The 18,813-nt window shown below is 37.2% G+C and overlaps 2 protein-coding genes across 3 annotated transcripts; one reads left to right on the forward strand and one right to left on the reverse strand.

Annotated features, from left to right (window-relative positions):
• Nucleotides 1–3,005: 3,005 nt before the first annotated feature.
• LOC132632571 (cytochrome P450 71A4-like) lies at nt 3,006–4,355 on the forward strand. Its single transcript, XM_060348560.1, has one exon. The coding sequence runs from the start codon at nt 3,204–3,206 to the stop codon at nt 3,912–3,914; it is 711 nt and encodes a 236-aa protein (XP_060204543.1). The 5' UTR covers nt 3,006–3,203; the 3' UTR covers nt 3,915–4,355.
• Nucleotides 4,356–7,292: 2,937 nt separating this feature from the next.
• LOC132632570 (cytochrome P450 71A3-like) lies at nt 7,293–16,671 on the reverse strand. Of its 2 annotated transcripts, XM_060348559.1 has the most exons (3): nt 15,607–16,671; nt 14,668–15,279; nt 7,293–8,240 (listed from the first exon to the last, which is right to left on the reverse strand). In XM_060348559.1, exons 1-2 carry the CDS (start codon nt 16,510–16,512, stop codon nt 14,671–14,673), a joined length of 1,515 nt encoding a protein of 504 aa, XP_060204542.1. In that variant the 5' UTR covers nt 16,513–16,671; the 3' UTR covers nt 7,293–8,240; nt 14,668–14,670. The 2 variants fall into 2 exon arrangements, with proteins under 2 accessions (XP_060204542.1, XP_060204541.1); XM_060348558.1 differs by lacking the exon at nt 7,293–8,240 and having other exon boundaries at nt 14,518–15,279.
• Between the last annotated feature and the right edge of the window lie 2,142 nt (nt 16,672–18,813).

Below are 18,813 nucleotides of genomic sequence, written 5' to 3' on the forward strand. Positions count from 1 at the left end.
TGAAAACGTGTTATTATATTTTTAATAATTGAGAAAAACTATTTGTAAATATCAAGCTACAATAAATGTTATGGAATTGCATTCAATATAGGTTTACTTTTTCAAGTTAAAGAAAAGAGTATGAGACTTATTAGCTTTTTATTTTTTATGGACTTCCACATATTGCACTATGATATAATAAATGTATTAAGAGATTAAGACACATTTGACGTTGCACATATTCAATGTTTGATGATTCCGTCTTATGAAATGGGTTAATTAAAATAGAAATTTGGAACGTTATTTGCTGAATCAATAACTATAGACTCCAGTACTACCATTGATTATGACATTCCTCTAGAGGTTTTGGACTTTAGGCATTCTCATTACCAATCTGTCGAATTCTTATATGATGAGCTTGTTATAAGTAATGGTTTGAGGATAGTAGTTTTCTATTATTTATTACTTTCAGCTTGAAATCGACGCTTGCATTTATTTTTTCTTCTAGGAATGTCTAAACAAGAGAATGAACCAACATACTTTGTTTTGAGCTTCAAAGTTAGTTAAAACATAATTGCAACGAAGGTGGAAATACCCAAAACAAAATAAAGAAGAGAATTTGTAAATAAATGATAAGCTTCATCTGTAGACTCCTGCTAACTGATGTATCGTTTTGTTGCACATTTTGCATGTATATGTCTGTCACTTCTCCGCTATTAACAAATCATAGTATCTTTACTTATGTGATGTTGAAAATTATGTTAGCATTTCTTGAATATCAAAATATCTTTCTATGATAAGTTGGTTGGTCAATATATGCTGATTTAACTCACAAAAATTAAGCAAAGTTAATCCCACATATAGTCAAACTCAATTTGAGTTATTGAAGTGTATAGTCTAAAAAACTTTCATTAAAATAAAAAGAAGAGGTGTTTTTATATCATGCATTTATTTGAAAACAAAAGGAAACTCTAGAATAAGAAAATTGTTCTTCTTTAACTCTCAAATTATGATTTTATTTTTAAGAATTTGCAGAAAATGTTGAACCATTTTTTCAATAACTTAATGCCAAAAAGAACAGACCGAAAAGGATTGCAAATTTAACTCTTAATATTGGTTTGGGCACGGGCTTAGCACGGGTCAAATGTCACTAGTATAGCTATAAAAATCTGAATTCATAGCTAAATATAGGGGAAAGATCGTGGATGCCCCCTCAAACAAAAAAAATTACCCGTCCATACCCCCATTACTTTTGTACCCCCAGAAAAAATTAAAAATATTTACCCGAGATGCCCCCCAATTACCCCCAGTTATAATACCGACATGGTATACAAATATACTGAGTTGGTATCATGAAAAATGTTTCAGTCCTTCTCTTAGTCCTCCATGATACCATCATGGTATATAAATATACTGTGTATCATGGAAGATGCTTCAGTCCCTCTCTTAGTCCTCCGTGATACCATCATGGTATATAAATATTCTTAGATGGTATTATGGATGATCGTGTTCTTATACCGTGATGGTATCATGAAGAACTGCTTCAGTCCTTCAATGAAACACTCCTCTATGATACCATCGCCGTAAATACATATACTATGATGGTATCATGGAGGACTGCTTCAGTCCTTCAATGAGACACTCCTCAGGACCATAATACCATCATGGTATATAAATATACTGAGACGGTATCATATAGGACTGCTTCAATCGTTCTCTTAGTCCTCCATGATACCATCATGGTGCATAAATATACCACGATGATATCATGGAGGAAGGGGTTTCAGAAAGGGGGGCACGTTGGGTAAATAGTTTTGGGCGAGGGGGTATGGCGGGTAATTAGGTTAGAAGTTTCATGGGGCGGGTAATTATTTTATTTTTGGGGGTTATTTCAGTTAGTTTCCCTTAAATTATAAATACCATACAATGAGGCTAAAAATTCATAGTTACATATTTAAACTTTTGTGGCAAAACAAAATTCATCTTTTGTCACATATAAATATTTTTGTGGCTAAAGAATAAAAGATAGCTACAGAGTTGATTTGTAGTGGCAAAATTAAGAATATAAAGCATTAGCAATAAATATCTATATTTTGTGGAGAAAGTTCTATCAATATTCTAGCCACATCACAAAAATATTCTTAGCAATAGACGATAAGTAAAAAGTTTGTAGCTAAATACTTTAGCAAATACACTGGCTTTAGCTACACATGCTACAATTTTTTTTCCTGTAGCTAAATACTTTAGCAACGAAGATTTTAAGATTTAGCTACGATGTAGTTCTTAGCTATATATACATAATCTTGTAGTGATAATGAGAATTTGAATTGGATTTTGCTCTGCAAAAATCAAAGGTGCCCCTCTTTCTTTACTCCTTTGATTATCATTTGTTTCTACAAAATCTCACTTGTGCTCGATCTTAAATATATGTTTGCCATTTAACCATTTTTTTTTTTTGAGTGGAAGGATGATATACCAAGCGCATGGCAAGTATTAAAAGTAAGAATTCTATGTTTGAAAGTTCTTGGTTTTTGCCTGGACTTTTGTCTTACCTAGTACTCTCTCTGTTTCAATTTATGTGATACACTTTCTTTTTTAGTCTGTCTTTTAAATATTAATATATTTCTATATTTAAAAATAATTTAACATTAAACTTTTCCTTTTACCCTTTATGAATTTAAAGTCTTCCTTTCTTTATTAAACTCCGTGTCTACTCAAACTATATTGCATAAATTAGGACGGGGGAGTAATAATTTTATGCTCAAGTACATGCAAGATCATTAGGAAATAGAAAATTTAGAAAATACATATTACTTCAAATTTTGAATCCGCGTTTAAGCAATCAAATTTTAAGCACAAAATTTGACTCAAGTTCCCCAGAAATTCGAAACCAAAACAAGACAGTTTAACTAAGTATGTTTTAAAGGCTGGTACTTACGTAAGAGATATTGCGATCTCCAAATATCTTTATATATACCCAATTCTCGATTTCTTCTCAATACTTGTTATTTGTTTAAAACAAAATGGAGCTTCCCTGGTATTCTTTTCTTATTCCTCTGCTTGTCTTCATTTTCCTCCTTCATTAGCGGTTCTTTACTTCTTCAAACACCCAAAAAAGGTTACCACCATCTCCAAGAAAGCTTCCAATCATAGGAAATTTGCACCAACTTGGGCAGCATCCTCACCGTTCTCTCCATAAACTATCTGAAAAATATGGTCATGTCATGCTACTTCATTTGGGCAGTAAGCCAGTGCTCATTGCTTCGTCTGTTGAAGCTGCTCGTGATATCACAAAAACTCATGATCACGTCTGGTCAAACAGACCTAAATCTAGCATCGCTACTGGACTCAGTTATGGCTCCAAAGACGTGGCCTTTACTCCCTATGGTGAATACTGGAGGCAAATTAGAAGTGTCTCCGTGCTTCACCTTCTCAGTAACAAAAGAGTCCAATCTTATCGTGATGTTAGAGAAGAAGAAACATCAAACATGATTGAAAAAATTAGGCAAGAGTATGATTCTTCGAATTCAGTGATAGACTTGAGAGATCTTTTAAGTTGTATGACAAATAACATAATCAGCAGAGTGGCCACAGGGAGGACATACAATGAAGGGGAAAGTGGAATAGTTGTCAAGGCTCTTCTAGAAGAACTTCTAGAACTTTTAGGTATTTTTAACATTGGGGATTATATTCCATGGCTTAAATGGGTCAATAAAATCACTGGTCTGAACACCAGAGTGAAGAAAGTAGCTAAAGATTTGGATGCATTTCTAGAGAGCGTGATTGAAGAACGCATGATTAGGAACAAGAAAGAAGAATACAGTGCGGGTGAAGCTAAAGACTTCGTGGACATTTTGCTGGAAATTCAGAATGGAAAGGAAACTGGCTTTCCTCTTCAAAGAGATTCATTGAAAGCTATTCTATTGGTAATTTAATTAGCATCTCTCTTATACTAATTCCCTCCTTGGCGTGTGTCTTGTTTCAATTTTTCCTTTAAGCGTTAGTTTGAATATAATTCGTACTGATATATTATTTCGTAGTTAAAAACTTGATTGCATATGTTCAAAACTTAAAGAAACATTTTTTTTTAGAATACGTTAAAGGCTAAAGGTATATATATTTTTTATCAACCACTATGAGATGATACATTTTAAAGTTGCCTTTCCTGATGCTATTTCCAGATTTTTGAGCTCAAAGCTCAAAAGATACTTCCGAAATTTCAAAAGAAAAAATGATAAAGTGCCAAATGCTTGGTTTGTTTCAATGCTCGAAGAAATACACTTTAAAAAAAAAAAAATCGAACTCATTTCAAACTAGAGTTAAGGATCAGTATTTTTTAAGCATTAGTTTTCAACATAAAGGGCCAAAAGGTTCAAACATTCGTCGTTAAATAACTTAAAAGATTTTTATATCTTTTGAGTTAAAAAATAAATGAGTTCATTAGCGGATTAAGAAGTTGAGTTATAATTATAATTCAAAGTTTTAATAAAGCGTACACATTTTGAAGAGATTTATTCCTTCATAATTAGCCCAGTTATATAATTAATTCATTAATTGAATTGAAGATATAATTGAAATGCTAAAAATGATTTTCAAAAGTAAAACGCCCCCTAAAGTTCATTTTTCAAATAAAATATACTTTCTTTTCTAATTAATTAGCCATGAATATGATTCTTTCAAACTTTATATATATGACTACTTTAAACACATTCTACAAAACAAGTTATACAAATTTTTAGCCATAAAATGTTAGATCTGTAGGTAAACCGTATTGGGCGGATCCTTAATACGGAGGTGCTTAAAACCTTCCTTGGGGGATCACCAGAACCTTTACCCGTTCTTTGGATTTTATTTAAAGGTTTTTAATAATTAACATTTAAATTGGTTTCTTAATTCCCATTCAAAAAATTAGGTGGCGACTCTGTTTGTTCACGACAAAGAGCCAAATTTATGAGAACCTTCTATGTGCGAGCGTAATAGCAGATCCCGTAACACCATATTCGTAGGGTATGTGGATGGAGTAAAAGGGTACAAACTTTGATACTTGTCTTTACTCAAAGTTATAGTTAGTAGAGATGTTACCTTTGATGAATCCTCTATACTTGATCCCTGTAAAGTTTTCGTGGAGTTTTCACGAAACGAGAACAACGAGCAGGAGGAGCTTTCATTGGAGCTTACCAAGGAAAAGGATCAAGCGACTCAGATTAAAAATGAGTTACAAGATGTAGATCTTGAAGAGCTTGTTGTCAATGAACCATACACAATTGCGAAGGGAAGGGAGAAGAGGCAAATACGAAGACCGGAATGCCTTATGGATCATGCAAACCTGATTGCATATGCATTCGTAGCTGCAAAAGAGGATATTAAGGATCTGGAGCCCTCCTCGTATATTGAAGAAACTTCTTGCAAGGATGCTGCACAATGGCGGTTAGCCATGATTAAAGAGATGGAGTCTATTCAAAAGAATCAGGCATGGGTCTTAGTGAAAAGACAAATGGGAAAGAGGACAGTTGATGCAAATGGGTCTACAGAAATAAATAGGGAATTCCTAAAGCGGAAGATACTAGGTTCAAGGCGAGATTGGTTGCAAAGGGTTTCATTCAGAAGTAGGGAATTAATTACGTTGAAATTTTCTCTCCAGTCGTGTAGCATAGCTCAATCACGTGATACTAGCATTGGTTGCACAATTTGACTAAAAGCTTCAACAACTTGATGTCAAAACTGCTTTCTTACATGGTGATCTAGAAGAGACAATCGATATGGATCAGCCTGAAGGTTTCCTCGCTGAGGGAAAAGAAGATCATGTATGCCAACTGAAGAAGCCTTTGTATAGTTTGAAGCAATCCCCTAGACAGTGGTACAAGAGGTTTGATGCATTCATGACTACACATGAATTCTCAAGGAGTGCATTTGATAGTTGTATGTATCACATGAAGATGTCTGGTAACTTAATGATTTATTTCTTGTTGTATGTTGATGATATGCTTATTGCTGCTAACAACATTACAGAGATAAATGCTTTGAATAAACTGTTGAGTAAGGAATTTAACATGAACGATTTGGGAGCTGCAAAGAAAATCCTTGGTATGGAGATTTCAAGAGAAGACGGTGTTGTACATCTTTCTCAGAAAAGGTACACTGAAAGGGTTCTCGAGAAATTCAATATGCATACGTGTAAGCCTGTAAGTACACCGTTAGCTCCTCATTTTAAACTCTCAGATTCACAAATACCTTAGTCGAAGGTGGAGGTGGAGCATATGTCAAACGTTCTTTATGCCAGCGCAGTTGGTAGCATTATGCATGTTAAGATATGCACACATCCAAGTATTGCTCAATCTGTAAGTGTGGTAAGCAGATACATGTCCAACCCAGGAAAGAGGCATTGTGAAGTTGTCAAGTGGATATTTAGATATCTCAAGGGAGCTTCTGATGTTGGTTTGACCTTTCGAATAGGTGGTGGAGGTATTTCAATTCTTTGTTATGTGGATTCTGACTATGCGGGGGAACTTGACAGAAGGCGGTCCACAACTGGATACATCTGTACTCTTGTTGGCAGTGTCGTAGTTGGAAATCGACTCTGCAGTTGATTGTGCCTTTGTCCACGACAAAAACATAATACATGGCAGTAGCGGAGGCGGAGAAAGAAGCTATCTAGTTGAAAGGTTTGGTAGCAGAATTGAGTTTAGTTTAGCAGGAATCAACTCTTAGATGTGATAGTCAAAGTGCTATTCATCTGATTAAAAATCTAATATTTCATAAGCGCACTAAACACATTGATGTCAGATTTCATTTTATTCGAGATGTTGTTGAAGAGGGAACTAGCAAGGTCTTAAAGGTTATCACAGATGATAATGTTGCAGACATGCTGACCAAAATAGTCCTGCTCGCTAAGTTTGCACACTGCAAGGACTTAGCGGGAGTACACATCAACTGATGCAACTTCGAAGAGAACAGTTAGTTGGAGGTGGCATGTTAAAAAATGGTTTGATTCTTCTTGTTTCTTACAACGGGGTTGCCCAGTAAGCTTAAAAGTTTTGGCTAGAGTTGTTCATACGCATGCTCGTGATGCAAACCAAGGTGGAGATTGAAAGAGTTGGTTTGGACAATATGGTGGTAAATCCCATGTGCCAATATACTTGGCTAGCAAGTAAACTTGGGGAGCAAGTAAAACTTGGGGAGGACAAATTTTGTATTTATTTTTCCTTTTCTATTTTTGTGCTTGGAGTCCAAGTTTGTTCATCGATAAAAGGATGACCATTCTTCATTGTTGAACCATCCCAAAATTCATACAATCCTATTGTAGTGAGTAGAGAGTTGAGAGCAATTTTCTTAGGTGTATTTGGGAAATCTCCCCTTCCTTTGATAATAATATAAAGGCAGTTATTCTCTGATGGACGTAGGATCACTTTGATCCGAACCACGTTAAATTTTGTGTTCTTTCTTTTACGTTTCCTCTAACATAAGCAAGAAGTTCAAAAGGCTTGAGTGCTAAAAGTAGGGAAATGTCTATTCACAGACCAATATCACCAACTACTTTCTGTTAGCAGAACAAAATAATACGGAGAAGAGTTCCAGAATTACATACAATCAGTCAGCATTACCAGTATCAAGTGTATGATCCAATGAATCAATGGACAAAAGATGGCAAAGAAAATCAAAAGAGAGTTACAGAAAGGTAACGATACAGACCAGAAAATTTTAGTCACAAGAGTCGAGATCGCCGCGAAGACGAGTATAACATCAAGGATACATCTTAAATGTTAAGAATACTCAATGAAGAACTGAAAAGAAAATCCAAGAATTGGTGATATGATATCCGAGAGAAAGGATAGCACAGTTAACGTAACATACAGCACATGCTTTACACGAGTCTCACGATTGCATATGTCTGCAGGCAATTTTTTTTTAAAAAAAGCCTTTGTTTTTACAGCATTGAGACTTATTTTTCTCATTAAAGCCTACAATAGTTATAAATTTGTATAACTTGTTATCATAAATTTGTTTATCTGTAAAGGTTAAAGAAACTAATCCAAATCCAATGACAGCTTTTAATGTTGGAAACTTGTAAATTGATAACAAGAGAAGTTGAACAAAAAAGGCTTGCTATCAAGAACGATGAATCACAAGAACTGCCAAAGGATATTTATGCACAGACAGGCCAGTCGATTGCATGATGTCCAGATCCTTCGTGTTTGATTTATCAGGCAATGCAAGCTCGTTAACAGTGAGGGCGAATTGGGACCCTGGGCATCCCCTTCGGCCTGAACCAAATGGAATAAGCTCAAAGTTAAATCCTTTTTTGTTGTATTTGAGGGGCAAGGCCACGTCCTCCCTGGCTCCCTCTATATAATATTTTGATGAAATACAACCCCCATATTAAATGGGAAAATTTAAGAAGTTAAAAAAAAAAAAAAAAAACTAACTAGCGAATGGAGTAGCCACTGCCAGCAAAGGTGATTTCCTATGAATAGTGAGGCCAGCGCATTCAATCATGTCCACATCCTTTTGTTTATCCTTTTAGGTGGTTGTTGCGTATGCTTTTGATGATGATAAATAAAATATGTTTGTCCTGAAGCTATGTTTTATTCATAAATTTTGGAGACATAATTAGGATAAGAAAAAAGAATTTAGCAATAAATTATTGACTGACTGAATATATTTTTTTGTTGCTAAATTACCATGTGATTAATATGAATAATTATCGTATCTTATATTATCATTGAGTTTTCGGATATAGCAAATAGGAGTTAGAATTGAACAAGGAGTCAATGAGATATTAATCGGATACGAGAAAGAGTTTGGGTTGACTTCTACTTGATATCTCTGTTCTACTTGGACTCTAACAAGAGCGTATACATTTACAAAGAAATCCATACTGAAAACTCAAGCATTCAAAAACATTTCAGCAATCCAAGCGAAAGAAGCCTGAAATACGAAATAGAGTCGGACTAGTGTCTACGTCCAAAATACGACGTTGCTGTTGTACAATGGTTATAGCTGATGGGTGGGAAAATGGAAGGGACCCTGCAATTTAAGATGACGCAGAGGAGTAAGAGATTCTTGGATTCTTCTATTGATTTTAAAGGGCGTGATTTTGGATTGATACCTTTTGGTGCAGGAAGAAGGGGATGTCCTGGAATTTCATTTCCCATGGCTGATAATGAGCCCGAACTAGCAAACATTGTAAGGGATTTTGGTTGGTAATTGCCAAGTGGAGCAAAGGAGGCTGATTTGGATATGACAGAATGCACTGGTTTAACCATTCACAGGAAAGTTCCTCTGTTTGATGTTGCAACTCCAAACACCTTCAATTTTTTATTTTTTTTGATCTCTTATTCGGTGTCCGGTACTTGTTTTGATACCCCAGCTGTGTGATATGTTAGGATTTGAATCCCAAATCCGACCTTTGTAAGCAGGTTCCCAGGAAAGATTGGAGGGTCACAGCTGGACCACTTAAATACCAACCTCCTTAGACAAAACCTACTTACGCCGTGATGTAAGCGAAGAATAAATAGCACACACAGATTTATAGTGGTTCACCCTCAATGTGAGAGCTACGTCCACGTTGTTGCTGCAGATCTTATTAAAGAAGAAATATTACAAGTGTTTACAACACTCAACCTCACAACCCCAATCCCAATTACACTCAAGAATTTTACCACAGAAAATTCTCTCAAAGACCTTCTCTTACTTAGGCCTTTCACTAAGAGTATTTCTCTTAGATTTTTTTTTTCTCTCTTTGGGATGTGTTTAGCAAATGATCTTGATGATGTCTTACAAATGAACCATAAGCTACCTATTTATAGGAATGAATTTCCTATGATGAGGTAAGCGCTTACATCACGACTATCATGAGGTAAGCGCTTACATCACGACTAAGATGAGGTAAGCGCTTACATTACGACTAAGATGAGGTAAGCGCTTGCATCACGACTATGTGAGACCCAACAAATCTCCCACTTGAAGACTAATTTTAATTTGTCTTCACACTTTGATCGATGCAACAGCTCTTTCCTAGTTTCATACTTTGTGCAGACCAACTGAAGCTGAGCATAACTTCAGTTTGTCTATCGTCACTGCCTTTGTCAGCATGTCTGCTGGATTCTGACTCCCTGCGATCTTCTCAAGCACTAGCGCTCCATCTTCCAAAGCTGATCTAATGAAATGGTACCGGAGTTGTATGTGCTTCGTTCGAGCATGGTAGACCGGGTTCTTTGCCAAATGAATGGCACTTTGGCTATCACAATATAGCACACTTCCCTCGTGGTCCTGATCCAATTCCTGCAGAAAAGATTGTAACCACATCATTTCCTTTGTGGCCTCCGTCAGAGCAACGTACTCAGCCTCACAACTAGAGAAAGCTACTATCTTTTGCAACTTGGAAACCCAAGAGATTGCAGTACCTCCGAAGGTGTAAACATACCCGGATGTGCTCTTTCTGCTATCAATATCACCACCGTTGTCAGCATCAACATACCCTTGCAATCCTGTTTTTGATTTTCGAAAATACAGAGCTGAACTCGAGCTGCCTTTCAGATATCTGAATATCCACTTCACAGCCTCCCAGTGTTGCTTTCCCGGATTGCTCATAAATCGGCTGACAACTCCCACTGCATGTGCAATGTCTGGCCTTGTACATATCATTGCATACATAAGACTACCGATTGCAGATGCATAAGGTATCTTGTCCATCTGCTTCTTCTCATCCTCGGTTGTTGGCGACTGATCCTTTGACAACCGAAAGTGTCCAGCCAACGGAGTGATGACTGTCTTGGCATCATGCATGTTGAACCTTTTGATAACTTTCCTCACATATTCTTCTTGTGAGAGTTTGATGCCCTTCTTGCTTCGGTCGATTCTCATCCCAAGGATTTGCTTTGCAGCTCCCAAATCCTTCATTGCAAACTCTTCCGATAACCCTTTTTTCAACCGATCAATCTCCTGTAGGTTTTCTCCTACGATTAGCATGTCGTCGACATAGAGTAGCAGTATCATGTACGAGTCTTCAAATTTTTTGAAGTAACAGCAGTGATCTGCCTCGCACCTTGAAAAATCAGCTTTCTTCATAAAGCTGTCAAACTTTAAATACCACTGTCTTGGAGCCTGTTTTAGTCCGTACAGACTCTTTTGAAGTTTGCACACCAGATTCTCCTTTCCTTTGACTTTGAATCCCTCCGGCTGTCGCATGTAGATTTCCTCGTCTAGATCACCGTGAAGAAATGCAGTTTTCACGTCCATCTGTTGCAGATGTAGATTTTCCTTTGCTACCAGTCCAAGAACAGTTCTGATAGTCACCATCTTGACTACGGGAGAGAAGATCTCCGTATAGTCGATGCCTTCTTTCTGTTGAAATCCCTTTGCAACCAGCCTTGCTTTATAACGCTTGCTTCCATTGGGTTCTTCCTTTATCCGATAAACCTATTTGTTTTGCAATGCCTTCTTATCCTTTAGCAACTCGGATAATTCCCATGTATGATTTGCTGATAGTGAATCCATCTCATCCTTCATTGCCAGCTCCCACTTAGTCGATTCATCGACTTGCATTGCTTCTTCATAACATTCCGGCTCCCCTCTATCAGTGAGTAGAATGTAGTTGAGGGATGGAGAGTACCTGTGAATCGGCTTCCTGATCCTGGATGATCTACGCAGTTCTGTGATTGACGTCTGTTCATTTGTTTCAGAATCAACACTTTCATCAGCACCTTCTCGGATTGTTTGTTCCTCTGCCTCGGTTGTACCTGGCTGCGGCTCAGGTGTCGGGAAGTCCCTAAAATCGACTATTTCCGATTTCTTGTCCTGACATTCTGAATTCTTTTGCAGCTTGTCCTTGTACAGTACCTCTTCGTTGAAGACAACATTCCTGCTTCGGATGATTTTCCGATTTTGTTCATCCCAAAATCGGTACCCAAGCTCGGTGTCACCATAGCCAATAAAGTAACACTTCTTTGATTTTGGATCAAGCTTGCTTCTAGCCGTATCATCATTATGAACATATGATAACAGCCGAACACTTTAAGAAATGAAAGATTTACCTTCTTGCCACTCCAGACCTCTTCTGGAATTCTGAAATCCAAGGGAACTGACGGTCCTCGGTTAATTAAGAAGGCCGCGGTATTGACTGCATCTGCCCAGAATGTCTTGGGCAGTCCAGAGTGTATTCTCATACTCCGAGCACGCTCGTTCAACGTTCGGTTCATTCTTTCGGCTATTCCATTTTGTTGCGGCGTTCCAGGAATAGTCTTCATCATCTTGATCCCATTATCGACACAGTACCGTTTGAAATCACCATCAGTGTATTCTCCGCCGTTGTCGGACCTCAAACACTTCAACTTGAGGTTTGTTTCATTCTCGACCATGGCTTTCCATCTTTTGAATACACTAAACACATCAGATTTATTTTTCATAAAATAAACCCATACCTTCCTGGTTGAATCATCAATGAAGGTCACGTAGTAGTGTGATCCTCTAAGGGAGGGTACAATGGTAGGTCCCCACACGTCTGTGTGCACCAATTCCAACTTCTCGGCCTTCAACTCCCTGCCTGCATTTGAGAAGCTTACTCACTTTTGTTTTCCGAGAATGCAGCTCTCACACGTATGAAGGTCCACCGTCTTCAGCTCCGGAATTAAACCATTTGTCACCAACAACTTCATCCCCTTCTGGCTGATATGCCCCAGCCGACAATGCCACAAATCTGTCTTCTTTGTGTTGTCAACCACAGCAACAGTATCACGACAGCTAGCCGTCATGTAGAGAGTGCCAATCTTCTTTCCTCGGCCAACTACCATAGCACCTTTCGCCACCTTCCAAGACCCATTACCAAAGTTGAGATCATATCCCTCATCATCAAGCTGACCTACTGAGATCAGGTTTCGCATCAGCTTGGGAACATGTCTAACTTTAGTAATCTTCCACGAGGATCCATTTGACATCTTCAAATTAATGTCTCCCGTGCCAACAACATCTAGCGGCTCTCCATCGGCTAAATAAACTTTGCCGAGATTCCCAGCCACGTAGTTTGTCATTATATCATGATGTGGGGTGGTATGAAAGGACGCTCCTGAATCAAGCACCCAAGAGTCTATCGGGCTGTCAACCGATAACAACAACGCATCGCCAATGTCTTCCGTAGCAGCATTGATTCCAACTCCCTTGTTGTCCTCCTTCTTTGGCGCCCTGCAGTTCTTCTTGAAGTGACCTGGTTTTCCACAGTTCCAACACTCAAATGTTCGTCCTGGTCTGGATTGACCCCTGCCATTCCTTGACTTCGATCTGCCCCTATTTCGGTTGTAGTTTCTGTCATAATTTCTGCTTCTGTTTTCAACATTAAAAGCAGAACTCGTCGATGCCTCTCCAGAATCTGTCCTGCGCACTTCCTCAGCAAGGATACGATCCCTAACATCGTTGAACTTTAGTTTGCCACTGCCGATAGAATTGCTAATCGCTGCTCTCATTGGCTCCCAGCTATTTAGTAGGGATGCCAACAAAATTAGAGCTTGCACTTCATCATCGAAGTCAATTTTTACCGATGACAATTGATTTACAATGGTATTGAATTCATTTACGTGTGCAGCAACATGAGCATTTTCCATCATCTTTAGATGAAATAGTTTCTTCATGAGAAATACCTTATTATTTGCCGAAGGTTTCTCATACATGTCAGACAATACCTTCATCATATCTGCAGTGGTCTTCTCCTTTGCCACATTGTGAGCAACGTTCTTTGACAGCGTCAGCCGAATGACTCCCAGAACTTGTCTGTCGAGGAGATTCCAATCTGCTTGCTTCATCTCCTCTGGTTTCGGACTCAGAGGTTCATGAATCTTTCTGCCATATAAATAATCTTCAATTTGCATTCTCCAGAACGCAAAGTCTGTACCATCGAATTTACCGATGCCGTGCGTCGTACCATCTTCGTCTCCCATCGTTTCTAAATCACAACACAACCTGTTGCTCTGATACCAGTTGTTAGGATTTGAATCCCAAATCCGACCTTTGTAAGCAGGTTCCCAGGAAAGATTGGAGGGTCACAGCTGGACCACTTAAATACCAACCTCCTTAGACAGAACCTACTTACGCCGTGATGTAAGCGAAGAATAAATAACACACACAGATTTATAGTGGTTCACCCTCAATGTGAGAGCTACGTCCACGTTGCTGCTGCAGATCTTATTAAAGAAGAAATATTACAAGTGTTTACAAACAAGAATTTTACCACAGAAAATTCTCTCAAAGACCTTCTCTTACTTAGGCCTTTCACTAAGAGTATTTCTCTTAGATTTTTTTTTTTCTCTCTTTGGGATGTGTTTAGCAAATGATCTTGATGATGTCTTACAAATGAACCATAAGCTACCTATTTATAGGAATGAATTTCCTATGATGAGGTAAGCGCTTACATCACGACTAAGATGAGGTAAGCGCTTGCATCACGACTATGTGAGACCCAACATGATACACCTCTTAGTATAAGAAGACTATACTTCAAAAAAAAAAAAAATAGTGGGGGGTGGGTGGATACGTGTAAACACGAATGTGAACTCAATGAGTATATTCACACGTAGAATAGCTTGAAGTTTTTGGCATATCAATGATATCTATCGAACGTGTTAATACATGAAATCTTGCATCTAGAACATAAAAGAGTCACAAAACAGTGATCTGCATAATTAAATATGGAGGAAAGCAAACCTATCAATAGCATGGAATTGCCACTGCTAGTAAAGGTAATTTTCTACGAATAGCGATGCCAGTGCATTCCGTCATATCCAAATCCTCCTCTTTTATCCCTTCTGGTAATGCAAAATTGAAATTGTACACCAGGTTTGCTAATGCTAGCTCATTCACCACAATACTAAAAACACTTCCTGGGCAGCCCCTCCTGCCAGCCCCGAACGGAATTAACTCAAAGTTTAGTCCTTTAACATCAATATCACTATTTAAGAATCTCTCAGGCCGATACTCCTCTGGATCATCCCATGATAATGGGTCTCTTCCGATTGCCCAAACATTAATAAAGACTTGAGTTTTAGCAGGTATATGATAGCCTAGTAATTTTACGTCTTCCATTGATTCTCGAGGAACTAGTAGCGGAACAGGTGGATGAAGCCTAAGAGCCTCTTTGATCACTGCTTTCAGATAATGCATATTTGCTAAGTCATCTTCTATTATCTCCGCTTTCCCTTGCGCTAATTGTCGCACTTCATTATGTAATTTTTCCATGGCTCTTGGATGCCTCAAAAGCTCTGTCATTACCCACTCTAAAGCTGTAGTCGTTGTATCAATACCAGCAATAAACGAGTCCTATGCATTAAAAAAACATACAAAGAACAAATTGAGATTTTACTTATGGGAGCTTCCCGAAAGTAGATAAAGCATAAAAGCAGTTGGTGCACTTTCTTTTTCAGGAAACAAGCCACGATTTTCTAGCTAATAGGTACAATAAGCCTCAGGATAGAAATAATTAAACTTTAAACTTTTCAATTTATTCTTAATGAGAAGTGTTATAATCACACAAATATTTATGACTTGTCTTAGACTATGCAAGATTCGAAAGTCTTTCTTTATTTTCATTTAATACTCAGTCAAAGTGTATCACCTAAATTGCGACAATATACGAAAGATGCTTACCAGTAGAATAGCCTTCAATGAATCCCTTTGAAGAGGAAATCCAGTTTCTTTTCCGTTCTGAATTTCCAGCAAAACGTCCACAAAGTCTTTAGCTTCACCTGCTCTATGTTCTTCTTTCTTGTTCCTAATCACACGTTCTTCAATCACGGTCTCCAGAAATGCATCCAAATCTTTAGCTACTTTCTTCACTCTGGTGTCCAGACCATTTATTTTATTGACCCATTTAAGCCATGGAATATAATCCCCAATGTTAAAAATACCTAAAAGTTCTAGAAGTTCTTCTACGAGAGCCTTGACAGCTATTCCACTTTCCCCTTCATTGTATGTCCTCCCTATGGCCACTCTGCTGATTATGTTATTTGTCATACAACTTAAAAGATCTCTCAAGTCTATCACTGAATTCGAAGAATCACACTGTTGCCTAATTTTTTCAATCATGTTTGATGTTTCTTCTTCTCTCACATCACTATAAGATTGGACTCTTTTGTTACTGAGAAGATGAAGCACGGTGACACGTCTAATTTGCCTCCAGTATTCACCATAGGGACTAAAGGCCACGTCTTTGGAGCCGTAAAGGAGTCCATCAGCATTGCTAGATTTAGGTCTGTTTGACCAGACGTGATCGTGAGTTTTCATGATATCACGAGCAGCTTCAACCGAAGAAGCAACGAGCACTGGCTTACTGCCCAAGTGAAGTAGCATGACAGGACCATATTTTTCAGACAGTTTATGGAGAGTACGGTGAGGATGCTGCCCCAGTTGGTGCAAATTTCCTATGATTGGAAGCTTTCTTGGAGATGGTGGTAATAATCTTTTTTGGGTGTTTGAAGTACTAAAGAACCATTGATGGAGGAGGAAAATGAAGACAAACAGAGGAACAAGAAAAGAATACCAGGGAAGCTCCATTGTTGTTTAGCAATGAGTATTGAAGAAGAAATCAAGAATTGGGTACAAGATATTTGGAGACAAATATCAATTACGTATGTACCCACATTAAAACAAAGATAATTTAAGTATCTTGTTTAGGTTTGTCGTACCACACAAATTATGGGGTTAAAGTGTGATTGTCTTATGGTCTGTCATGTTTCTACTTATACAGAAACATGGGTTTCGTCGACATGCCAGCTCAAGGTTTCGTCGACATGCCAGCTCAAGGGTATATTAGACTTTAAACAACATTTATACCACGTGTCAGTAATGCATAGAATTGGGGTCGATCGTACTACATCCTTTAGTTTGTGTGGTGAAGCTTTTCTGAGTATGCTCGCACACACCAAATTCGGGTAGGCTCCCCTCCAGTATAGATTGCTCTAGTTGGTCCAGTGTATCTCTAGATTTGCCACATCTGTCCAATTTAAAATCTAAAGGTTCAGATTTACCTCACTTAATAAACTAATTTAACCATACTTAAAGTTTCCACAACCTTCCTTTCATCCGGATTTCCACGCTCATAAACTAAGAATTAATTGATGATTAATTAGACGAAGTAGAAAATTAGTTTTTTGTTTTTTTAATGCTCGATAGAAAAATTACTCCCACCGTTCCAAATTAGTTGTGCTATTTTTATCTTTCGAGAGTTAAATTACATAAACTTTGATCAACATAAGCTGTATTTTTTTTATCATATCAATATCAGAAGAATTGCAATTTATGGTACTTTTCGTGTAATTTTTGAATATCTACTTTTAATTTTAAAATATCAAATTAATATCCAATTGTTGAGAATTAGGCAAATTCACTTTTAAAAAGCAAAACATGAAAAGTAATTTCATACGGAAGGAGTATGACTGTAGCTTTTACTGTCCAGAAAAACAAGCTGTAACAGTGCTTCGGTAATTTCCTTCATTAAAATCTTTACTAGAATCTTCACACAATACATGCAGTTGTAGCCACCTAAATAGTGTTTATCATCCCCACCTATTCTAATATCAGAATGTACCAAGAAAAAGATGGGGAAAAAAAGAAGAGAGGAATATAAATTTGGTTGTTCTGTTTCCAAATTCTAGTATTATTTTGGTTTACATTCTCTTTGTTTTGTTACGGAATTAATATTCATGAGAGGCAAATATTTTCTTAATTCAAAGGAACCAATATCCAAAATTGTTGGGGGAAATATTTGATGAGTGCGAATCTCGGATGAAAGGATGGCTGATAAAGCTTTAACTATGGTTAAATTAGTTTATTAAGTGAGATAAATTGAACCTTTAGATTTTAAATTGGACAGGTGTGGCAAATCTAGAGCTACACTGGACGGATTGGAGGCAATCTATACTGGAGGGGAGCCAACTCCCACAAAATTTAGCTTCAGCAATTTCTTACTTTCACTTCTACCATTTAATTACACTAGTTTCTGGGAACTTATACTAGTTATTTTATGATAAGTTGGAATGGTAAATTTTAATCGTATACATTATGCAATATATCTAATACCTTATCTTTGGCCGGTAGATTAAAAATATTGCGACTAATTGTTAGACATTATGCAATGTATCTAATACCCTATCTTTGACCGGGAGATTAAAAATATGGCGACTAATTGTTAGACTTGATAAGTAACCTGAGAGGGATAAATTAACGAATTTAAGTGAGGTGCAGCCAGCCAATAGTATTATCAATCATATATATATATATATATATATATATATATAAAATCAGGGCAAAAGCCCGCTGACGTGGCATCACATAATCACAAAGTTTGTATTTATCTATTTTCTTAATGACATTTTACAATCTAAATATTCTGTATTGGGTTTAAAATTAACAAAAAGGCAAAAGACGCGCTCAAAAGTCACGCCCTTTCGCTGTAAGCTCACACCGTTCTCCTCCTGCCTGATATCTACCGCAAAAGTGAGGTTTCCTTTATCCCACGCATACGGAATTCGGCAACCATTATTCTGCGTACAGTAACTTGTAGGGCTGTTCACGGTTTTGGTTAAAATCAAAATCAAATCGAAAATTTAATCAAACTGAATAAACCAAACCGAATAAAAACTGACATTTGGTTTGATTTGGTTTTAAATTTTAAAAACCGATAATATTTGGTTTGGTTATGGTTCTATTAAAAAAACAACCGAACCAAACCGATATATTATATACATAAATTTTATAATTATTTATATGTATAATATTATTTTTTCATAAATAATTATAAATATTTTATACCTTTTAATCATTAATTTGATTTTTGATCTACTTATTTCACATGAT

The sequence above is a fragment of the Lycium barbarum genome, chromosome 3 (assembly GCF_019175385.1).
Source record: "Lycium barbarum isolate Lr01 chromosome 3, ASM1917538v2, whole genome shotgun sequence".
Taxonomy (NCBI): domain Eukaryota; kingdom Viridiplantae; phylum Streptophyta; class Magnoliopsida; order Solanales; family Solanaceae; genus Lycium; species Lycium barbarum.